The sequence below is a fragment of the Merops nubicus genome, unplaced genomic scaffold (genome assembly GCF_000691845.1).
Source record: "Merops nubicus isolate BGI_N331 unplaced genomic scaffold, ASM69184v1 scaffold14047, whole genome shotgun sequence".
Lineage (NCBI taxonomy): Eukaryota > Metazoa > Chordata > Aves > Coraciiformes > Meropidae > Merops > Merops nubicus.
The window spans coordinates 32,292-58,309 of NW_008622383.1; the positions used below are offsets into that span (position 1 = coordinate 32,292).

General features: G+C 38.7%; 1 protein-coding gene across 1 annotated transcript in view; it reads right to left on the reverse strand.

Moving 5' to 3' along the window:
• The window catches only part of PCCA (propionyl CoA carboxylase, alpha polypeptide), a gene marked incomplete at its 5' end in the record, with an annotated part of 138,240 nt that overhangs the window by 22,820 nt on the left and 89,402 nt on the right, over positions 1-26,018 (reverse strand). Inside the window, 4 exons of the mRNA XM_008944768.1 lie at positions 4,618-4,692; positions 6,185-6,328; positions 16,431-16,581; positions 23,811-23,905. Coding sequence (XP_008943016.1) covers positions 4,618-4,692; positions 6,185-6,328; positions 16,431-16,581; positions 23,811-23,905 — 465 coding nt within the window. The remainder of the gene's footprint in view (positions 1-4,617; positions 4,693-6,184; positions 6,329-16,430; positions 16,582-23,810; positions 23,906-26,018) is intronic.

Genomic DNA, 26,018 nt, shown 5'->3' on the forward strand with positions numbered 1-26,018 from the left:
TATCAGCTCCATAGGAATACCGATCCTGTGGTTTTCATGTCTGTAACACTTTCCTTCTCTGCCTCACCCTCTCAACTGTAAAACATTTTTTTTCTGTTGCTGCTGTTCCCCTGAGGCTTTAATGTTTACACAGCTTTTTCCATGGCTTTGCTTTGTAAGGACACAGCCCCAATTAAAGCTCCAATTCTGCAATATTCATGGAAAAAAATAGCACGAGTTCAAAAATTTCTTTGAAGAGGCTGATTGCTGTTAACCAGCCAACAAGTTAGTTAGTATATTGCTGATTCTTGTTTTCATCTCTCAGTTTGATTTCATCACTGTAGCAATGAGGTTAGCCATATAAAACTTTTCAAATGAGCAATTTCTGGGGGATAAATATTTATTAAATTGCCGCTTTTGAGTGCTGGAATCTGAAATATTTTTTTTAAATTAATCAAAATAACTCAAGAGTGATAAACGTGTTCTGGGGATCATAAGGATGAAGGGCTCTAATCAAAGCTGTTGAAGCAGCAGGGCTCCGATATACCACATTGTAAAGGGGTGGGAAAGAGGGTCCTGGAATCTCACTTAAATCTTCACCTGTGGGAAGGAACCTTTGTAATAAACAGCAGCTCATCTGTCTGCAGCAAGGCAGAAAAAGGTCAACGCAACGGCTGTTAGGCCTTTAATATTTTAATTTAGGCAATTATCAAGGGACCACATGTAGAACCTCTTGTCTACAGAATCCACATGAGGGCATGATGATGACTTTATTATCCAAATGACATAAAAAGATACCCTAGCAGGTGTACTCCCTTTCTTGAGTAAGAAACACTGACTAGTTTTTATGACGTTGGGTTTTGTTCCTTAAATGTGCTTATTTACATGTTTGTATTTATATATTTATACATTTATATTTCAATATTTATATATTATTTCTCATATAATTATGTGTCTTTCTATAGCATACTTATTCATGCATAGAGGTAGCAGCACTTCTGCAGCATTTTTATCACGCCCCATCCCCATGTGCTTTAATCTAAGCTTAACTGGGCCCCCCACTATCCATATCAGGTACATTTAACATTAGCTACTGATGAGAAGGTAGTTCAGACATGTTATGACTACAGAAGAAACACGCAGCGTATTTCCCAGCTCCCCTTCTCACAACTGCTAAACCACCCTTCCTCCAAGGATGCCTGCCTATGGGTAGTCAATGCATTCAAGCCAAAAAGAACTAATTTACCTACTCAGTCTCGGATAAATCCCTTGCCGTTACATTTTTTGTAATATTAAATACATATATAAGATGTGAAGGTATGACATACACACTCCACACATACTTGAGTTATATTGTGACTGTCTCTAAAGTAGCACTATAAAGTGCTTACATGTGTTCAGGGGTGCTTTTCACAGACATACATGTGCATCTAAGTATGTATACATGTATGTCATATTTTGACAAAGAAAAAAACACACGAAAGGTGCATAATAGAAACTGACAGCAAGCAGATTAGTTGGACCTTAAAGTTAATGGAAGGCTTCTGAAGCTACTGACTACATGCTCTGCCTGCTCTGTTTCTGTCTATATACAACATACGTACATACCACTACGTAATTTTCATCTTTTCCTAAGTATGATGTCCTAAAAAATGAAAGTCACATTGAGAACTTAAAATTCTTTAAAAGCTACTGCATAATTTCCTTTTCTAGAAGAAATATGGAGTCCTCTGTAGAAGTTTAATTTTCATAAAATAAACTCAAGATGGTAAAAAAAAATGACAGCAGAAAAAAAAATACATTTCCCATCTTCAATTCTCCCTGTGGTGCTTACATTTTCAGACTCTAGTAACGGTAGGTGATTTTATAAACTATACAGTGTGACAGAACTTAATGAATATTGGATGAAAAAGAAACCCTAATTCAACAGACACTCACTGTAATGTGCTTAACTTGATAAATAGCAATGCTTATTAGACCTCCAGCATTTACTTCTGCTTAACATATTTCCTTTCTTTTACTTGGTCTTTAAAATACAGAAGAAAGGCTGAAGTTCAAGATCCTACTGTACCCTACAGCTTGTTGGTATTGCAGCCCAAACACTCTTATTGCTGTTGTACTACCATTATGTGTTATTACACCAGGTCAACAGTAAACTCAAAAATAAAAAAGCTTCAGAAGGAATAAAAAAGCAGCAGCACCATTTATGTCCCATTCCTGTAATGAACTGAATCAAATTCCACTTACCAACACTGGCTCTAGTATTTCTCAACTCTCTGCTGTATCACTCTAAGAGCTTTCTCTCTCTGGTAAGAGTCATTAAGAGACCAGACTGCTGATCACACTGGCAGAGAGCAATGCTGGAGCTCTTTGGGTACGTCACCACATTCGCTATGTTGCCTAGAGCACTGCATGTAAACGCTCACATTCATAACACCAGTTTTTGTGGTTACCCATCTTAAGCTTCATTACTTAACATGAAAAAAAAAATTGGTATTTATGAGTACTATGTTCTAAGGAAATCACAGACTACATGATACAAAAATAGACAAAATATTCCTATCTGTGGCTAAAAAAAAAAAAACAAAAAAAAAACAAAAAAACAGCCATATACAGCAGTTCCATCAGCTTCAGCAGCTGACACACAGGCACAGATAGACAATCAGAGGTCACCTGAGACACAAAAGAGATGTATTGAAAACGCATTTGGCAATACACTACTCATAAGATGAACTCTGTCACACTAGAAGTCTCCCCTAATTTTTTTTAAGCCAACTTGTTGACAATTCTAAAATGCAGAAAACAAACACTGTGGCACAATGGGCCTGTAACACTCAACTTTTTTAGTCATATTAATTTTGTTCTTAGCAGCATGACATTCTCAGGAGAGAAATTAGTTTCACAGTGGCAGAAAATATGTATTAAGACACCAAACCATGAGTGTCTACATAAAAATAGCTGTTCTATTTTTAATACGACAATAGAAGTAAACAGAAAGAGAACAGCCTAGACACCCCATATGAGCTCCTCAAACCATTGCTCTGAAGCCTCCAGTGTAATTAAAATTTCCTTTCTTTGGTACCACGATGGACCACGTGAAGCAATCAGGCATCTCCCACCCTTCATTTTCAATTCACCTCTCCCCCTAAGCACAACTCCCAGCCCACCCCATCTACCTGACAAGTGACAGCCCAATCTGATTAAATGCTTGCAAGGGAGGGGACTCATGGGCCTCCATGACAGGCCAAAAGTGATCACCATGGAGATACATAATTACAGCTGTCAACGCGTCTACTGTCCTGCTGGCATCAATTTGATTGCTCCCAGCAATAATGATAGACAAAGCTTAGTGTGCACTCTCCTGCACCCAATCACTTTATCTATTCCGTGGTCCATTTAGCTGACATGCAACATTCACACAAGCAAATAACAGCAGTAAGCAGAACATTTAAGGCATTTTAATTGTTTTTTCTTTGTACGGATGGCTCACAAGCGCAAATGTTATTACATAAAACTCCTGCTGCAGCATTAATTGAAGAAAGATTTGGTGGGGCAAAGACTGTAGGGGGTATAGTTTGTCCATTATCACTTGTACTTTCAACAGGTCTCACGTTTGGAAAATTGCAAATTGCAAAAACTTGCAAGGGCAAAATATTTGACATCCTGTTAGCTATTACAACATGGTGAAAACTTCTAACAACCACTGGAGTATTCATTATAAATTCTTATTAAATACACTCTTTGTTTCATTTAAAAAAAAAAAAAAAAAGTTTAGATACATGCAATGATACCTTTTCCCCTCATCTCCTCTTTAAGATCACATAATACCTTTTAGATCTTCACAATTTTTTTCTGCTTTCAGGCTTTGAACACAGCATGAAGCCTTAAAGACCAGAAAGGGTCAGGTCCCTTCGGAAAGTACACGGGCAAAAACAATTTAAGAAGCAAAATAAATCATATATCCAATAACATCTCCACATTTAAGATTCCTCCTGTAATCTTTCACTCTTTTCCACACACGCAGACTGAATAATCGTATTCACAGATGGTAGGTACAGCTTCATCATTCCACTAACTGACCCAGTGCCATGTATATGTGCACTTCTGACTTAAGACTACCTGGATTTTGCAGAAAGGCAGCATCCTTGCTCTTTACATGTAGCAGAAAACAGCATTTGTTAAACAGCCATTTCATATAGTTAGACTGTATCCTGAAACGTGTAATAATCACTGTAACAAATTGCCTCTTCAAAGTCTACAAAGCCAAACAGAATGCACTGGTGTCCTCAGTTCTCTGTGCTTAAAGAGCTGACTCAACATCTCACTGTCCTTTCTAACCACCACGGTGTTTTTACTAAAGCTGTGTTTGAAGAATTTAAGCTGAAAGTTATAGAACCTAACAAAATATTAAAGCATATAATGGTTTCCTGTTATACCCAATGTGAATATTTTAAATCCAGTTTACAACTGTGTATTTTAAAGCAGTTTTCCAGATTGCACAAATAAATATTGCCATGCTTTGTCCCCACCCCCAGCCAAAAAGCTGGAAAAAAGCTCTGATTTAAAAAGCTGTCAAGACTTACATTCTCTATCTATAGGAAACTCAGCACCTATGAAAACCAGAACTAAGTTACTTACACTTGGCACGTGCAATGGTTCCTGATACTGAGACAGTTTACCAATGGATGGCAGGCCAAAAGATTTGTAGGGGTCCTGAAATAAAATTCAACATGAGAAAGTATTAACCTTTTACAGTTGGAGAGATAATAACATTTTAAAAAGCTTGAAGTATAACAGAAACCACTGCTGGAATAACTTTGTCTTTTCCCCAGAACTACTTCTGTTGAAGCACATTTCTTCATCCACCTACCCCTGCAACTCCAGATAAAAAAAAAATGAACCATATAAATTCTCTTGTGCCACAGTCAAAAAGCAGGAAAGAAGTGCTCTGTGCATAGCTACAGTACTCCACCAAAATACCCAGGGATGACATTTTGATTTGCTACATTGTGCCTTTGAAGAAAGATGGGAAAGTATTCGGAAAAAAAATTCAGAGACAAAAAGGGCAGTTAGAAATTCAGTTATCTTAATAAATCAAACTGACGTTTATGCCATTATGTAGGAAATCTTCTACATAATGCAATACCAATATAAACTTAATAGAACAGCAAATAAATATATATCCTACAAAATAAAATTTATGGCAAAGACATTGGATCCATTACTTATAAATGTGAGGGAATCTAAGTTGGACCAAAAAAAAGCCCAAGCATCAGTTATTCCAGGATAAAACCTACTCATACTCAGAACAGCATTCATGTTAATCACAGGGCAAATATTTATTCTTTATCCAAAGAGTTCATATAACTTGCAATCAGTAGAGAATGTTGGAGATTATGTGAATGTCATGAAGAGAAAAACATAATATAGCAAGATGCTCTGGGTCACAAAAGCTGCAATAGTTAAGTGAAGCAAAAAATATCAAGGTGCTGAATTACTTCTGAAATTCTTTTACCTAAAATGTTCCTAAAACAAAATGAAGGAAGCTAGGCATCATTTTTAATCAACGAACCTTGATTTTCATGTGTCAAAAGTGACAGCAAAAAGATGTTAGCATGAGGTGTCCTAAACATTCTTGAAAATGGGGTTTATATGCTACTAAACTTCTTTAAGCTGAGACAGAAAGCCAAGTTATTGTCTTGGAATGCACTTTGAAAGTTTGTACTATGAACTGTAGTTTCAGAAGATATGTAACTGGCTTTTTCCTTTTAAAATGTTTTAGTACAAAAACAATCCTGTAAGCCATTGAATTTCAACAGTCTTTTTAAGTCAGCAAGTTTCACATGTAGCTAAGTTGAGAAACCTGGAAACGATAGTTAACTGCAGCAAAACTCCAGCATTGCATCATTAAATGTGAACAGAACAGATAGCAAACGTCCTTCAAGAAAAAACCTGTGTTACCTCTTTTAGCACTGTTAATTTTGATTTTTGGAAAATAAAAAAAAAAAGCTATGTTGAAATACATACTGTATTTGTAATTAAAAAACAAGAATTCTGCAAAAGCTCATGAACCATTTGTGTTACATACTCTCAACTGTGACTTCCACGTGATATTCCTTGACTTCACCTTGGCATCTACCCACACCTGGGTTTTACCACTCCAGAACTGAACCACCTACCCTCCGCCCCATTACCACTCATTTACCTCAGCATAAACTCGACATTCAACCGCCCAGCCGTTGATGGGAATATCAGCCTGCTTGTGCCTGAGAGGGTAACCCTTAGCAACACGGATCATTTCTTGGACTAAGTCCAGCCCAGTAATGCATTCTGTGACGGGATGTTCAACCTGCAAGGTCAAGAACTGTCAGTCAGTAGGTAACAAAAACAACAACAAAAAATCCCTCGCAGTAACACACACAGACAAACAATAAATTAGAGTACCAAAGAACAGACAAATAATATGTTCCCATCTTGATCCTTGTCCCAAAAAAAATTCTACTTGAAATGTCCAAGTCCAGCAACCACCTTCTCTGCAGAGAAACCACCTCCATCCCTGCCATCCCTCACAAGAAAAAAAAGAAAAAAATTAGCAGATTACCATAACTTGGAGCAGCCTACAAAAGGAAAACTATAGAGAACACCTAGGAGGGTCCGGGGATGAGTTTTTGTCATTTATTTTATAAACTCAAGTGCACTTGGTGACGATGAGTTCATTTTTCTTTGTTTGAAAGCTTTTGCCATTAGATCTTGTTTTGAAAAGACTCGCGCCATAGCCATAAATACATTTTCACTGAAAATCTCCAAGTAGTTGATAATCAACCCGTTCTGCTACACTTCACATGGCACGTACAGGAGCCGCTTACAATTTTCCATAGCTAGCCTACCCTAAATCTCACCCATTCGCCTGCTTTCACTAACCTGTCCTGACAAGCAACCAGATTAGCGTAATCTTCCATCAGCGCAGTGTAGCAGAAATGAGCAGATGGATCCTTCAATTTTTTTTTTTTTCTCCCCCCTCCAGACAGATCTGTTGGGTGCTTAGCATGCACAATAGCTGGGCTGGACCAGCAGAGTCACTCTGTGCTCTCAGCAAATTGCTGCCGAGGGCCCCGGGCGAGGCTGCCACGGGAATACTCGTCACCCGCACTAGCCCCAGCCTGTGCGTACAAGCATGCGCACACATGCACAGGCACACACGTTCTTCTTTGAGATGGGGATACAAATGGACACCTTTATTAACTTTAAAAAAAGTCTTAAACTAGGCATAGTACAGTAAAAAAGCATCCAAGGATAGGAGGGGGTATCACAGAGAGAAGTAAAAGACAGGCGCCCTAAAAGCAGGTTCCTTGCACAGAGACAGCTGTAAGACTTCCCATAGAAAAAATAGGAGAACTGCCATTTTTACTACAAAATGTGTTCCAAAAGGCCAAAATACCTTAAGAAAGTGCACTTTGCAATGGTTTCTCTTATCATAGGATGTCACACCAGGTACACTTTGTGACATAGAAAAAGGGCAGTGACCAAAGAACTTGTCCCTCTTCCTTTAAGTACATGAGTATTAAGGTAAACATTCAACCATTATAATGATCTAGCAGCTTATCAGAGCAAGAATATGCTTTGGTCCTTAAGAAAAAAGCTTTGTAAAAATAAACAGATGGCATCCATAATTAGCCTTGTTTGTGCTGTGAGTTTGTTTAGAGTTTCAACAACATTTTAAGACATTTTGACATAATTTTAATGACAAATCATCACTGAAACAAGCACCCATTCTTTGAAGGATAAAAGTGACATTGAAATGGGAATCTGATTATACAGTTTAAGGATGTACCTTTGGGATTCCATCTTGATTCTACCTAACATAATATTCTCCATCATGTCAAACTTAATAACAGTATTTGTGGAATCCTTAAAATATCTCGGTGTCTATCCTGCAGTGTTAAATTGAAGCAATTCGATTTCTATTAAGACTTATTCAAGTTTCTATTAAAATTCCCTAAGTTTTAATAGAAAGTGACTTGGCACACATTCATATTTGGACAACAAAACTTTTTCTCTATTTGAGAGTTTAAGTTTTAAAAAATTACCTTCAGGTTTAGAACACATTTGGAAACCTAACATCCCACATAACTAAAATATGGGGAGAGGGAAGGTTGTTTTGGTGGTTTGGAGGGGGGTTGAGGTTTTTTTTTTTAGCAAAGACATTGGCATTTAGTTATACTGTCATTTTTCTTGGATAGCAATTGGCATTCCAGACTCAATAGCTTCATTGTTGTTTGCAGCTTTGTTTATGATCAAAATAGGATGGAATGTTTCTGAAAAGAAAAATATTTTCGTTGTTTGGTTCTTACGACTCACAAACATTTATTTAATCCATTCTTCAATACAGATCTTTGACTTGGTCAATATTTTCTTCTGTTTCTTCAAAATACTCCCTTTGTGTCTGCACACAAAACAGCATTCAGAAAATATGATGAGGAAAATTTTTTGAGTTTTTTTTTTTGGGGTGGAGAGAAGTTGTTCTGCTTTCTTTTAGGACTGTGCTTCAACTAGTGCTGTTTAGGCGTAATGTGGACAGTACCAATCATATAACTGATTTTGAAGTACCATTCAAAATGCATTTTAGAATACATTAAGACCACCAGGTGACCAAAACGGGATACAAAACAATTTTAACCTTGAAATCCTAGTTGACTTACTTGTAACTTGCACCTTTCAGTGAGGTGCACAGTTCAAACTGCATTTGTTTTAGCCCTTAGTGCTTTCTTTCGGCTAGGGGAGGGCAGGAGGGGATCAGTATTTTTTTAGCATTATACAGAATATGTTTCAGCATACACTACAAAAGGAACTAACAAAGTGGTAATGCCATATCCTGGTTCATCAAGCACCCTGCAATGAGGCTTTGGAGGTGCATAAGTCCACCCACAGAGAGATAAATGCAGGATCTGAAATTAGAGCTCTAATCTTTTACAAAGCAAGGATGGACAGGCAGTACGAGAAGTGAAGAAATTAGACCCCTCTCCTCCTTTCCCTCCCCCAAAAAAAAGACAGACACAGACATCATCATTCCCTACTTATGAAAGCTCTACAGTAACTATTGCAGCTATTTGACTAAGGTAATTGTTGTATCTATTTTTATATCACTATTAAAAGTTAGGCTTTAATCACCTTCCTCTTCTCAGCTTTCTACTTCTTTCTACAAAACAACATATCACTCTTGTTTTGCCTCTCTGTTTTCTTTTATTAATTTTATGCGATACTTCTCCATCAATAGACTTTACTTATCACTTTATGGATGCAAAGTCAAGGTCTAAATTTAAGAGATGAATCACACTCATTTCATCACCTCTGAGCTCTCGGCCATACTCAATTTTGCAGCCAGCTGACCCACGATCTTGCCAGTGAAGCCCGAGTCAATAAGGAAAGAGCCAACGGTGGCATGGTTACATCATAGTGGGTAGATTCACACATTACCTCTGTCCTTAACACAAAGGGCAAAACCAGACATGCCTGCAGCAAGCAATCTACAGATCATAGCTGTATCAAGGCAGCTGTACCTTATTCTCAACAGGACAAGCAGAAAAATTGATCAGCAATAGCTCTGGATTAGTCAGCTGCCAAAAGTATCTCCTCTACTACACACCCCTTCCTTTTACCATGTCTGTTCATAAACAATTCACAAGTCATCATTTCAATGCACTTAAGTATGATATATACCTCCTTATAAAAGTCTTCCTCCCCACTTCTTGGGACACACACACCTCTTTCTCTGAAAAATGCCATATAAAATCCTGCTTTCAAGTCCATGCCTACTATGGCCAGCAAAATCCATATGGGGTAAAGTGTTTCCCCTTCATACTGGATCTGTTCTTCATGCACCTGACAGCAATCAGGTTCCCTGGGAGCACTGCAAGTGATTTTGCTTCCCGGCCTCTTCCAGTTTATACAGCAAGAGACACTAGTGGCAAAGCCTGTATGAAAATAATAACTGAGTCCCAGTTTACAGATGGTGAAGTAGGTAAAAAAGAGCAAGAGGAACACACCAGCACTGCAGCCCAGTTAGTATCCATTCCCAGAACAATACACAGAGGCTGTAATCCTCCTGTTGTGTGACTGCCAATGGTCTTAAAGCTTTATCATACTGGGGCTCATCCACAGCTACAAAAACAGTCACACAGTTTTTATGAGCATTTGGAGCTAAGAGTTAAATTAGCAATGACTGCTCCCCTTGTATTCAGAGGAATAACTTCAGGACACGTTTTTCTCAAGACCATCAAGGTACTCAGATATAATAGCAAACACTTCTGGATACTCTCACAGATTGCTCTCTTGCCCCTGTGTGCATAAAGCATCAAGTTACTCACACACCAGTTGGAACACTCAAGGAGACCACAGCAGCCAAGAAAACCTAAGTTTCAGTAGACTTAAAACTACAGCCAATGTCACCCCTACTACTGTAAGTCCCTAGTTGGTGTCATATACTCCTTTACATTCAGATAAATAATCTCAAAACTAACTTTCAACATACACCTTGGTTTCCAGGAAACATGATTCACCTGGAGTCCCACAGGCTTTTCTGCTGCAGCCAAATCCAGTATCAACTGACCCAAACACACCAACTTACAGATGCCCAACCTCCTTTATTCAGCAAGCCTGGTTTCTGTTTCACAAAACTGAACAGCAACAGAGGAGCACACATGTTCTGCTCTTCAGGCATGCCAGCTTCCTGACTGCTATGAACAAGAGCACTCTGGGGTCACACCTCCTTTCTGTAAAATAGTTCACGTGTATATGGGGTTTGAGAGCACAGAGTAAAAAACAGCTTTTTGGAAAGACTGATGGAGAACAGAATGGTTGGATTAGTGTACAGAAGGAACAGAAAGCATACAGGAATATAAACAGGCAGTCTCCTATCCTGTCCTTTTCTATAGACATAGTATATAATAAGTTGCTGTTTATTTTCTGATTTACTAGTATGTGAGCAAAGAACTAGTAACACCACTTCCCATCAACAGAAGTTTCTATCAACTTAGATGCTCAGGTAGACTTAGATGCTCTTTTACTGTTTCCTAAGTAAGATGTTGCAGAAATAAAAACTAATGGACAGACATTTGGTACCAACCAAACATTTTAATCATAGCATATAACAACTTTGAAAAAACATTTACTCTACTTCCTCATAGGAAGTTATCTCCCAATAATTGTTGATTCAATTTTCTCAATTTTTTTATTTGCAAGGATGTGTTTATTGCACCGGATAGTCATGGGTAAAAAAATAACTTATTGTAGCCTACAAATACTGAATCTGTCTTTTCTGTGTTTTAAACAAACAGCACTCTTCATATCAGCAAGTTATTTATCTCACAATTTCAACTCTACTTTCTCAGTTAACATCCTGCACTTCAAAAATCTCTCAATTCACTAATTCTACACCATGTCATTTCCACTACATAATCCATATAAGAAAATAAACTTGCATACACAAAATCCAGATTATCTTTCCTTCCTAAAGATGTAATTCCTGCTCTCCCTACATTTAGCAGCAGTGTTAAAGCCTTCTGAGTACTTCCCTCAAGGTGGCTTTGGTCACACTGCAGCCATTCTTGCATTTTCTTCACATCAAATTCTCCAAAGGAAAGAAACTAATGTACCCTCTAAATAATGATCTTTTGTTTCTCTACTTACTGAAAATGGAGGGGAGCCTCCTTTTCCTCTCTTCTTTTTAAGTAGTATTCTATGATAGTTAAGTGGTAATGTTGTCTCTAAGATATCACTCCAAACCCTGGCAGCACTGCTAATGGCATCTTTCAGATTCAATGACTTACACAAACAATGTCGTTCTCTTCTGTCAACAACAATTAGCAATGCTTTTCTGTAGTTCTTTTGGGAAGTCTGAAAAGCAGACAACCAGTAGCTACATAATGGAAGTTGCATTAGGAGGCAAGAATGTGGCAAAAATCTGGTTAACTGTTGTCGGCTGACCCTCTTGTGTGAAGAAGTGTTGTTTGGCAGCAAAATCACCTTTTCTTTCGGTTCTAAAAATGGCCATGAACAGCTGGTATAAACTGTGTGCAGAATGGATTCTGGTGGGCTTAGGGGATTGGTAATGGGATAAGAGACCTTTCACCTTTGGGTCAGTAGTTCAAATCCAGCCCAGGTTAGCAGCAATTGAAAGTCTTTACCATCTGACACTGTTCGTTAGCCTATTGAAAATGACTGAAGCGAAGTGTCACAGTAAAACAAGATGCCAGTATTAAGAAATATGAAGAGCCTCAGCAAACAGCAGACACAGTCACTTGAGACTTTGCTTTGAAACCCCGCCATTCAGACTCTGTAGAAATCCACTCCTCTGGCTCCTGACAGCCCTTTTCACTGCTCCCACACCCCTGCCCACCTACCACCACTCATCCTCCGGGCAGCGAGGCCGCCACTTGCCGTCCCGCGGGTCTGCCGCGGACACCGGTCACCACCTCTGTGGTTTCAGCCAGCCAGCCACGCTCGGCTCATCGCTGGGGTCTCTGTGTCACTGCCACTCTTCACACACTGCACCTGCCGTAGGTTCCAGCACTTCTCTCCCTTCCCTGAGCAAACGTGTAGCAGGTGCTGCCTCAGGATGTACAACAGAATAGTTCTGGAGGTGTTAAAAAAAATGAGTAGACATAGCACTTGAGGCTGTGGTCTAGTGGTTAGGGAGATGTTGGGATGGAGGTTGGACTTGATGATGATACACAACATCATGTATTCTATGATACACAACATTACAGCCTGTTAGAATGAGGAGTTCATAAGCAGTAGAGCTCCAGACAATCACCAGCAGGATTTCTACATGCTTCCACACATTTCCCACCCATGTTTTTCATACTTTTCTGAGCAGACAAAGTGACGAAAAGTGAGATAGAAAGAAACGCGTCGCAAGTAAAAGTTCTCCCTCTGTCTTTTACCTCAGACACAGCCCGCCTTGTACAAAGTCAAAGCTTTGGAATATAATGTTTTCCAGTGGTCAGTGAAATCTGATGAAAACACTGACAGTTATAAAAATCTTAACACTGGGTAACGTTTTGTGGATCTATGGAAGTTTACTTACATGTGCCTTACACCTTAGAATAAAGTTACTTTAAAACAACTTGAAAACATTTACATAAAATAAATATTCTCACCACAGTTGACTGTAAAATAAAAGCATACAGATATGTCATTTGCTTTCAATAAATCTCTGACAAATACATCAGAGTATTCCACAAAATAAACTTTTATTCCCGGAAAAGCTACGACAAAAAATAGTCAAACTGTCACATGAGAAGAACACACTACTATTCAAATCACCATATTTCTCAACCCCACCATGCTGGATACAGTCCACACATGATTTTTCCAATCAGAGTAAGCAGATTGGGTCATTTTGAGAAGAGGAAGGGCGTGCTCGCTTGTAATTTAAAATCAGACACTGCGTGAGGGAGGCAGGTTAGGAGCAGACCTGGGACACAGGCGTACCAACTCTACTCAGGGTACATACTCTCTTTATGCTGCTTGTTGCACTTCTCTCAGTTCTCCTTGAGCCAGCACAAGATGCTTCTCATTTCAAGGTACTACAAGCTTCTACAATGGGGTATTTTCCCTTTGCCATCATCAGTTGGTTCATATGTAAGAAGCTTAGCCACACGGCACAAACATTTCAACAGATACTTTATTTACTGACTGTAAACTCTATTCAAACAGAGTCAAAGTGGAACATTTGGACTAGATGACCTTTAAATGTCCCTTCCAACCCACACCATTCTATGATTTCCAATCTCCAGTAAAAAGCACAAGAAACTTTACTGGTGAGAGCGAGCACTTCTGATGGTAGTGTGATAAGGAGATTTTGACACTACTTGGAAATTAAATAGGCTATCAATCTAATAAATGAAACTTTTCATTGATTTCAGAGGTCTTGTTTGGCTGTTTTGGACTATGACTTTGATTAGGCTGATGACAACTAGGTAACACAAAGCACAACACAGGGCAAGTAGCCATAAAGAATCAAATATTCAACATCTGCTCTGCCTCAACAATACTAACAGTGGTAGCTGAATGAAAACCACTTCAGAAGTACCCTAAATGATAAAGTACCTAAAGTCTATTGTAGCTGCTAGGGCAGACATTCCTACGTTTTCTTGTGAAAAGCAAGAACAACTGGTTTTGCTATGGAATTATCCAGTCTTGTGTCTCATACTTATTGGCTACCCTCTGAAAGATGGCAGAGCAGCAGATACCACAAAAAGAACACTGCCAACAGCAAAGAATAAATCACTGTAGTTGAATCACTAGGGACTGAAACATCTGTAACAGATTTGTGTCGCATACAAGAGACACAATGAAGCTGATTCACCAACATTTTCCACTTTCCAGCCTCAGATTGTATTGCAGCAACACTTAACACAAAAATTAAATAAAATATAAACTTCCTGTAAGATGCTACTTATATTTTTTTGCAGAACTATATAGCAGAAAAGGTATACTCCCAAAGAGTTTCCAAAAAAACAGCCAAATAATAATACAACTCTCTATTACTGCAAAACAATTTACAAAAAGCACTATCTGATATTTGACAGACACACCAAAGTGAAGGAGAGGAGAAATCAGCAGAAAGTGTAAAATACTGGACACGGTTTAGTCAGCTTTACATGAATATATTCTGAAGTCTGGATCTAAAGTAAAAAGGCTACAGTGACCCCATTAGAGATTGCTGAATTTTTGAAACAGACACAGGAGACTGCATAACTCAGACATGCTCTGATGATGCCAACAGGTAGCTGTGCCTGTAATGGACACTAACAAAGACCTTAGGAGCATCATTTATGGATCAGATGTCCATCATTGAGCAAAGTTCTTTCAGCTGTGGCGTGTTGAGCAAAAATAGGGCAAGTATCCCTGTTAGCCACGGGTCACAGTTAGGAGATGCAAAAGGAAAGTGCTGAAGCAACACAAGGACATCTGGAGACTCTTCTGGTTCTGAAGTTAAATCTGGACAAACTTCAATAGAGTTTCTATGTTTGTCTCTGAATAGAAGGGAGCAAGAACACGAAGCTAGTTGCATAACTGTTAACTGAGCAGAAAGTGAAGCTTGAGACCTGGGAGAAGTGACAGATGAATAGGGTAAGCCTGAGGAAGAATCAGAGAAAATTACTACTCCCCAGCCTCAAGCTGAAACACTAATTAAAGACAATACACAGCCAGGATAGAGGAATTAGAATATATCTACACAAGTACTGTAATTTAAGATTAGTAAATTTCTTTAGTAAGGGTTGGAAAGAATGAGTCTGCTATTACAGGGGATTGTCAAACTGCTTAAGCTGTATTTCAAAAGGAGTCTTTAAAGATGGAATTGTGAAAGCTTTCTAACTGCATAGGTGGAGACCTCTACAATTAGGTATTGTGGGATGAAGACACCACAAAACAGCAAAGATAACAATAAAAATAAATCACAAAAATAATCATCTCCAAGGATACCCCACAGCCAATTCCAGTTAGGAACTGACTACAGCAAGGAAATGGTTTTGAACTTCTGGTGGGTTATGCAGAAAACCATAAATTAACTTTTTTCTACGTAAGCAAGTACTTTGGAAAGTCACTAATAAAATGTTCCTTTAAAAACTACAAGATTGGGAAAAGTATAAAGAATATGACCAAAGAGACAAAAATTCTTCATAATATTTTAATGAACTATACATTGCCATTACCTACCATCCCCTCTCACTGAATTTAAGGTAGACCAGATTGTGCCTAGCAAACTCCTAGCTAAAGGAGAATGGTTCATCTTTGAGAATCATATCCAGAGTTCAAGTTATGTGCCTGTTTTCTTAGATTATAGGCAGAAGGGGTTTTCCATAAAACACTGTTTGCCCTTTCGTATGCAACGCACACTATAAGATCTACTACTGACTACATGAGTCCTTACAAAAATCCTACACCATGTCAGCATGGTTTTTACACAGTTGCATTCCAGTCACAATTTGAATCATATGCAGATTGCTAGGGGTTTTATTGCCAATATACACATATAGTTTTAATCACCCTCCTAGAGAAAACTCAGCAAGCAATCATCAAAGTATAAAAAATAAAAAAGAAACTTCAGGGACCAGTGGGGAAAAGCATCAGAGCACAGTGGCTACCCACTTAATGTGAACTCACAGTGGCACTTAGCAGTGACCTCTTGCAAGGTCTTTAGGTCAAGTGTAACAAAGAGCAAAAGCTCCAAACGCTCACTTGAGTGCTGTGCAAGGGCTCACTGCTGCACAGCCTTGTACAGGCAGCCTTGTTTCAGTGAGCAGACCTTCAGTGGTAAGCGCTCGACATGTGCCAGGTTAGTTATGTTTAAGTCTTTGCAGGAGCAGACCCCTCAGTATAGAAGGAGGTTATGTTCTGTTTTTTTAAATAACACTTTTCTGAATCTGAAGAGCTGTTTTTCTTACCTGAAGTCTAGTATTCATTTCCAAGAAGTAGAAATTCTTACTGGAGTCCACAAGGAATTCTACTGTTCCAGCAGAGGAATATTTTACTGCTTTGGCAAGAGCTACTGCTTGTTCCCCCATTGCTCTTCGAGTTTCAGGGTCTAGAAAAGTGCTACAATATATAAACAATGTCTTTCTTTAGTTAAAAAAAAAATTAATGCAATCATTTCATCTTCTGCTTAAACTACCACCAAAAGACAGCATCATTATTCAAATTATGAAAACAAGACTATCAAGACATTTACATTGCTCCTAAAGAGATCTACTGCAAGCTCTGCAATTACTGTTCATGTACAGGAAACTCAGGATAAATAACACTATTCTCTAAACTATAAACCAACCGAACACAACTTTTAGAACACTGAAATCTATAACAATGCAAGTTAAATGAAAACAAATACATACAAATCCATGATATTTTAGAAGGCATATCTACTTGCAAAAAAAATAACTAAAAAACCCATCCACTTGAAACAGGAATGAATAGGAGAGAGGAGGTCAAAGTGGAATTTGTTTTCTGACTCTGAATTAAGACAGCGCGGCCGTTTCATTAATATCCCACCCAATAAAGAAGTTTTGGATATTAATGGTATATTTATTCAGGCTTCTTATGCAAGTAAGGTTGCAATGAAGAAAAACTGAGGTTTCATAATATTTAACTGAAACAGTCAACATTATCATGCCTTAAACCTTCATATCTTCTATTTCCTCTCAGCTTTACTCATAAACTGAAGACTTGTAATCCACGTTGGTCAATCACAATTCATCTCTTTCCACAAATCCTGGAAATGCCTAAGAGCACCCAAGGAGCAGCTCAGCGACCAGCTTGGGAGCCCCTCTGAACACTTGCCCACATGCCAAGCCTTCTCATTCTCCGAGAGCAATGTGCCACTTCCACTAGTCCAGTGAATCAAAAGACTCAGGAAGGTATGTATTCTGCTTGTTACTCTCCTCTGTAGTGCAAATTCAGACTGAGATTAACCTATATGGACTTAATTTAGAGATAGAAAAATTTCTGTGGGTTTCCATCAAAGCTGTGAAACTGGTTGCTCCTCACCCTGGTACACTGACCTTCAATGAAACACTGTTCATCTCGCATAAACTTATGAGCATGCTTATCATTATATTTCTGTGGTGAACTCACCTATCAATTTAGAAGTACTTTTGTAAGAGAATAGAAAGTCACTTCTGCCTTACCTCGAAGCTGCTGTTTAAAACTAAAATACCAAATGTTATGTATTTCTTGAGGTGACTTTAATAGTGGGTCCTAATTCTGCAAAAGAGCAATCAGGAGCATTCACATATCTCAGGTGGCCACATCAAAGTCAGGGAAGCTCCATGTGGGGCCCAGTGCTGCACTCAGAAGCCAATGCTGGGTCAGGACTGATCTTTCAGTACACACTATGATGTTTCTCACCGAGACCTGAACTCACAGAACTTCTGTGACAACAAGCCATATTTAACATGTCACAAAGTGAGGAAATATCTAGGCAAATTGGGAGACAATGGAAGTCTTTTCTTCACAGGAAAAGTGCTACTTAGCACCTCCAACCTTCCAGAGCCCACATGTGCAGATTCTGATGGATGGTAGAGCAGGCATTTTCAGAATTTAGGACAAAATGCCTTTCTTGGCAAACAACAGGATAAGCAGGAAAAAGAAGTTAAGCCTGATCCTGAGAAAGCTATCAAATCCTACACCAGACCAAATGGAGTAACAGATGTGCCAAACTGCATCGTACTATCAAAAATAGACACTAGTAGTGTAGAAAAGCTTCACAATATTGCTTATTTTGATTCAGTAAGAGTACAATACTGTAAACAAAATCAACAATCTGTAATTCAGGTCAGGCTTTCTGCAGGACTTTGATCATGAAAGGTCAATGAGTGGCTTATGAAGAGCTAAACCTTTTCAATATTGGCTCCATATTCTATTTCTAGAACAACCATTATTACTTCTCATACGGATGAAAGACAGTTACTCCCCTTTATTACAGTGGTCTCTTCCCTATGTTTCTTAAATGTAGGTCTGAGATCTCTCTGTTCACCTCCTGCTGTAGCCAAAGAATGGAACAGAGGTGTCACACTGCTAAACTTGATCTCTGCCACATGGTTAAGCTTTACGCTCTAAAACGACTGGATCATCCCTGCAGTCAGATAGGTTAATTAACCAAAGTTTTCCTATTCCACTCTCCTGCTTTACCTTTCATACACATTGTTTCTCCCTTCTTTAACAATGCAGCTTTTACAACTGAAATAACTCTTCTCCAACCTAATTAGGCATGACTTGAAAACACAGCATTTCAAACCTGACTTCAAATCTTTTTCTCACACTTATATCTGTTTTTCTTTTGACCAAATAGCTCCTACGGCAGCATGAAGGCTGCAAAATAAAAAGGATTCACAAGATAAAAGCACCAAAAAGTAAAAATAAGATCAGACTTGACATTTCTCTCATAAGACCTTCTTCAAGCTATTGTAAAGTTCATCAAAGACAACGCAATTGGTTTGTGCCTTTGTTTCTGCAGGCAGAGATGAACCATATGGGCAAGATGTTACCTTCCCACTCCTAGTTCATCAGATAATGTTTCCAAAAATATCTTCACCACCTTCACTCAGGAAAGGTTGAGCCAAATAAACACAAAAAAGTCATAAAGAACATTTACCCTTGCTCTGAGGATACCACTAGACGGAGAGAGGACAGTACCTTCATTTTCTAAATGCAGCTTACCTGCTTTTAGGAAATAGTTAGGCAACATGTTTGTTTAAAACAGTTACTTACCTACCAAAAACATTCTCCATTGAGTTATCTATTATGTACTACCACACCACAGGCATAAATATGCTGAAGTATTTGAGAACACATCTAAACTGTGGCCACCTATGAATCACGTACACGGTCACAAACAGAACAGGCTCACTCCTTCTTGTAACTCCAAATCCTTCAAGGAATTCTAAACAGTGATAGGAAATGTAGAGTCTGATACATGTACACGTAGAACAGCTCTAAGAGGAACTTGTACACAGAGCCTGGTTCAATAACACACCTTTCTGCTAAGTTCTTGCCTATAAACATTCATTCAAACTGTCAGTCACTTCAAGCAGCACCTTGGCAGTTAATCTGGAATATGATCCTGAAGCACCTGGCATCATACTGAGATCTTACTGAGCTTAATGCTTAGTGAAAGTGAAAGAAGTTGCTGTCCATGCACCTTCCAAGGACAGAAGCACTCCTGAGAGAAACTAGCAATGGAGCATGCAGAAAAGGTCACAAAAATAGTTTAACTGTCTCACTGGCATTCTAATGTAGTCACTTACTGGTATGACAGCCTCCTTTTTAAACCTACTGCCTTTTAAATCTTTCTGTCACAGGCAGAAATAGAAAGAAACATTTTTGTCCTTCGAACTGAAAGAACATCTTTCAATTTAAAAAGACACCGCAAAACTAACGTCTAGGACAGGTAAGTGAATCTCACCTCTGAATGTATGCAGCTAGGAAGAAAAAAATAAACAAATTATTTCCTGCCTGAGATGAAACCCAGGGAAATTTGGGGAAACTGTTGAGAGACTGTCCTAAGAATCACCTTATTCTGCACATCTTGGATGCTAAGGTTTAACCCAAAGGACATGGAATCACTGGAGAAAAGTAGAGACAACCAAGGAGAAGAAAGCAGGCAGTCAGCTAAGGACTTGCTTGCTGCGGATACTCTTGCACACTACTGCAAACACAGCATCAGGGCATGTTCCATCATTACTTGTCCAGGAAAGGCCTGAAAATGTGGAGGGAAGGTTTAACACCCCCTGTTCTGAAGCTCAGCATTTTGAGAAAGAGACCACACCTCAAATATGGTGTGCAGTTTTGGGTCCCTTACTGCAAGACAGACATTGAGATGCTGCAGCGTGCCCAAAGAAGGGCTACAAATCTAGCGAAGCATCTAGAGAACAAGTCTTATGAGAAACAGCTGAGTGAACTGGGGTCGTTTAGCCTGGAGAAAAGAAGGCTCAGGGGAGACCTTACCACTGTCTACAACTACCTGAAAGGAGGCAGTATTGAGGTGGGCATCCACATGTAACAAAAGATGGGACAAGAAGAAATGGCCTCAGGTTGTGCCAGAGGAGACCTGACATTATGAAAAATTTCTTCATCTACAGGTTTGTCAAGAACTGGACTAGGCTGCCCAGGGAAGCAGTTGAGTCTCCATCCCTGGGAGTATTTAAAAGATATGTAGAAGTGGTGCTAAGGGACACAATTTCATGGTGGACTTGGCAGTGTTGGCTTTACAGTTGGCCTTGATGATCTGAAAGGTTTTTTCCAATCTAAATGATTCTATGATTCTAAAGGGTATTCCATGGAGGATCCAATGCTTACTGTCTTTGCTACAGCAAAGGACAGTGCTGGATGACCATGGTGAGATGAATGGCCTTTGCATAACACTTCTCCATAACAACATTCCAAAAATCTTAACTTTGGGCAGCAAATATTACAGATAGTCAAGTGCTTCTGAACAGCTGGATACTCCTTTATCAAAGTGGTGAGGCAAAAGTTAAATTACTTTAAAAAGTTTCTAACAAGTTCTGAATAGGACAGTCCCTCTCACCAAAGTGAAGATAAAGAGCACTCCTTTGACCTCCAGTTATTGATTAGGAAATCAACCAAGACTCCTGTATATTTACTTTCCATTGATCTGTTTACCAGATTGATCCTAAAGGATCAATGGATTTTCTGATAAGCTTATGGGACTTATTTCTCCACATGGGGAAGAGTCTCTTAACCACACTAGTAGACAGGAGAACATAACCACACCTTCACATTTTTTCTTGCCAAAGTACGCTGTCTCATGGCAACTGCCTCTGAAAATGAACAGAGAAGAGTTTGGGCAGAGAAGAAACAAACACTTAACTAAGGAAAATCAACAGACTATAGAATGTTACTCATCTGTTTAAATTTCAGTCTGTGGTGAAATGAGAAGCCAATAGCATCTGCCAAAAAGCTGCGAAGCTAGAAGCAAAGAAAATTACTGTAAACCAATGGAAATTTTGCATAGCAGTAACTTTGACCAGCACTAACTTAAAAACTGGTAATCATCAGATGTGTCTTGCCTGTGTTTCTCAGAACAGAGAGAGCAGGACAACTGACTCTGTTAAAAGGGTATACGCAAAGTTTGTTCATCTCCTGTTTGAAACGGGAGTATTGACCACATGAACACTAGTGCTCCCTTGAATACTTCAGCAGGTCACGAACTAAAGAGCTTTCTCTCCTCAAAAGAGTTTGGTTTGTGTTTTTTCAATTCAAGAGATTTCCCTATGAAAACTGGAGATTCAAACACAAAATGATCCTACAAGGACAAATTCAACAGCTGTAGATTTAGTTTTAAGAAAATCATACAGATTATTCTCAAAACCAAAAGGCCCTCAACAACCTCTTAAACTAGATACTCAGAAAACACTGTCATAGGAAAAAAAGTAAATCAAAAGCAGCTTGAGAAGGGGTCAGAGTCAAAAGTCCTAAGCCGTACAAAAGACAGATAAACATTTTAGCCCATAGCATGACTATCTCTCGGACTTCATATAAGAAAGAAAGGGGGAGGGGGGAGGGAGGCAGGCAAGCAGCTTCAGCCTATCTCAGAGCTCTTAACGGCAGCTACCATCTCAAATCGGAGGAAAAAAGGACAGTGTATTTCCTCCATACAGCCATACAAGGAAAGGTGTTAGCAGGAGTCACAAATCAATGAGCTAAGTAAAACAGCACTCGTAGTAAGCTAGCTTCACGTGTTGGGGCCTCTGCAGTGCCACAGAGTTAGTGCCCTGCTTCTCAGCAACAGACTGGTAACCCTTTGTCAATAAATGGCTTCTGCAGCCAACTGCTAGTGGCCGTAAAACAGATAAGGATTTCAAAGCCATCAGTGAAAGTCTGGCAAAGTCTAAAACATTGAACAAGAAGGAGGAAGAGGACTTTTCACCCCAAATTTTGGAAGCTATCTACTTGCCCCCAGTCTTTCATAGAGCAATAGGAGAGGATGAAAAAACTAACTGGCAACTCCAACGGAGAAGCCCAAGAAAGTTAAAAGGCTGGTATTTTTGATGAAAGAAAACATCTGCTCACAGCTGGGTGGTGAGAGAAAGACTCATCACTCCCTTTATCTGACCACAGGCATGCAGAATGAGCAGGCAGAAGTGGCAGGCAGCGCCTTGCATCTACTCCTGAGGCAAAAGACTGTCCTCCCTTAAGTGCTTAGGTATACACATAGATGCATATGCATATTATATCAGGACTGGAAGCATTCACATGTCATAAACAAAAACACAATAAGATCTTTGGGTATAAGGCTTCTAAGAAATCCAAAATCCCAGAAGCAATAAGAATTATTTAAGCGTTTATTACTAGGTTTGTATCCTTCAATTTAAGCTTTGTTTTATTAATTTAAAATCTAGGTCATAAATAGTGCCAGTCCCAAAATAATGATCCAATGTTAACTTACATGCTGCCTCTAACTAAACAACATTTGAATGATGTGCTGTTCCTTACATCCTAAATTGTTGCACCATATAGTTCTTTGCTATATAACAATGTCAAACGCATCCCAGCTGGTGAACACATGACTGGGAATTCCCATGGGTAGTAATATACCTATATCTGCTTTTTTTCCTCAAATCAGAACTTCCTTCTACCCTCTACTCTACATATATTCTCTGACGAATGCCATGCAACATAAAACAGATCAAGACCGTAGCTTGCACAGCAACAATGTATTTCAACTCCATTTGTAGTCAGTGGAATTAAGATCATTTAGTACTTCTGAGTTACTGGAAACCAACATCTACAGTTCACTACCATGAGAGGTACTGAAAGTGGCACTCACTATTTAGTACTTCATGTTCCATTTCAAATACAAATAAATAGTATTATGTGGACCTCTCACAATTACTATAACAGCCAAATATCTCTATCTGTGGTAAAATAAATACTTATTCCATATTTTATTTTAATCTTAAATCCAAAAGTTGAATAGTAAAGAAAAGGCAACTCTCAGCTGTACTAAGAAACCCATCTCATGTATCACATACATTTGATTGGTAAGATCCATGTCCATTTCATACAAGATCATGAAAAAAAAAAAATAACACCCCAACACCTCTTTTCTTCCTACAGAAAGACATCATGAAACAAGATCAAAACACCCTCAAGTTCAACATCAGAACCACACTACAATCAAATAACTATAACTTAAACCTTTTTTTAATAGAAAAAAAATCTATTTGCACTTGTAGAATAAATAAAATCAGCAGCATGCCAGAAGTGCTTTCAGTAACTCTGAAGCTGCATCAGGAGTCCAGTGTACATACCTTGGTGCCTCCTCCACAACTTTTTGGTTTCTCCTTTGAATGGAGCACTCTCTTTCATTCAACCACAATGCATTACCATGTTTATCTGCCAAAACCTGAAAAAACAACACGCTGTTATTAAACAGATGTATGGAGATGACCTTTTGACATAGTACTATTATGTAGCATTCAGTTAAATTTTAAAGTATATTCTTCCAATCTAGAATAAAGGTTGGGAAAAAAATGCTCACGTAGAAAATTAATTGTATATGAAATACTAACTGAATGCTGCTTTAAATTCTGAACAGGTTTAAAGCCTCTATATAGAGGTTATATGTGGCAAACAAACATTCACTTTGAAATTTCTGAAAAATTCATAAATCAGAAATTAAAATACTGAAATTAAAAGTATATTTTCAAGCATTTAAAATTGTATTGCATAACAAAATTACTCAGAGGCATACTGTTAAGCAATAACTCGTGTCAAAGGAGAGAAAAGAATCTCAAAGGATGCCAAATTTTGCTCCTGCATTACACAAGCTTTCAGGACCAACTGCTAATGGAACTTTCTTAGTAGGCAAACCACAGCACTCTAACAAAGAGGAAAAAAATCTTCAGAAACTTTGCAATCATTTATTACATAGAATAAAATTTGCTGCTTCTTCAGTACTTTGAATAGAAATTAAAGCAGTAGTTTCAAGGAATTTCCTAAAAATCAGGTGACAACTACAGTCCTTGGCTGCAGCTCCAGTACATGGAAGTGTTAAATATACAGTCAAGTATCCAGATCCAACTGCCTCAATTACATGCTAGAAAACACACACGTTTGACAGAACAGATCTCAATTGATTCTGCCACTTCAAACTGAAAGAAAAGTAAGACAAGGAACTCTATCCCTTTATGAAATTGACTGTACAGTGAAGCCAGTTCCAGCAGCACGATACTGGATTTGAGTATTCTAGTAGACTTCTTCCAATCTTATGATGTTATACTCTACACTTATTCTTGGAACAATTTCTTTCAATGCAGACCACACCTGCTCCCTTTATTCCTTATAAAATTTTCCCTCTAATCCATTTTTTTCCATTTATCTTCCTGCTCTGATCTGCGGGAACCCCTGCCAATGTTCATGCTTCATTCTTTAATAGTGCAGTTCCACAGTGAAAACCAACAAGGTAAAGAAAGGAGACAATCCTCCTCAAATTGCACGAGCTCAACCATATCTCCTCACATTCATGACAATGAATCTGTATTATTTATTACTCCGTTTAGCACCACAGAGCAAGTCTGGTGCTAAGCAAGAGGAGTTCCTGCACCTATGGCACCAGTGTTTGCTGACGCACGAATGCTCTGGGCAGATGTGAGTGAGAAGGAGGCACTGATCTCATGAAGACAACTCACACACACCACACAGCCTCGGATCCAGAGCACTCCACACCCTAGAAGATCAGACATATCTTTTCCTCACAAATTTTGTTGCAGTCCCATAAATTTATGGAGCTTTCTAGGGAAAAAAATATCCCTCTGAAGAATCTTATAAGACAAATGACTTTGGGATTTCCTAAACTACAGAATGTCCCAGAACCCTCTACCCTGGCCAGGGGCAGGTTTAGGAGTGGCAGCACCAGGGTGCTCCAGCCAGCTACTAGATTCTGTAACAGACAACTCAGTACAAAGGAGACAAGAGGGGCTGAGGGGAAGAAAAAAAAGTGAAAAAACAGTGTCTAAAGCAACTTCCTACCTGAGTCCTAACTCATCCAATCCAGAATTAAACATCACAGAGCTCTACAGAAACTCATTTAGGAGAACCAAAAGTTTTGTTCGTTTGTTGGTTTTGTTGCTGTTGTTCTTTTTTAAACTATTGAAGCAAAGAGTAAAACAGTACCTCTGGAAAGGAGAAATCACTGTCCTGTAAGCAGAATGACTCCTGTGAGCAATCCTGTTTCACTGTTAGAAAGTCTATAAACTTTCCACAGAATTCAGCCTCACCAAAGCAAACAAACCAAAAAGTCCTGGAATATTTCAGTAAAAATGAGTTCCCGTGCTTCTCCCTTTCTGTATTTTCCTGAAGAAGATAATAAACTATTTTTCAAGCCAACTAGTAAATATTTTCTTTCACTTCAGGACATTTCTTGTACCCCACTCAGTTTCTACAACCTGGATCTTAAAAGAAATGTTTTTCCATTATCAGATAATATGGTTCAAAGACAAACAGGCAAGACCACTTAC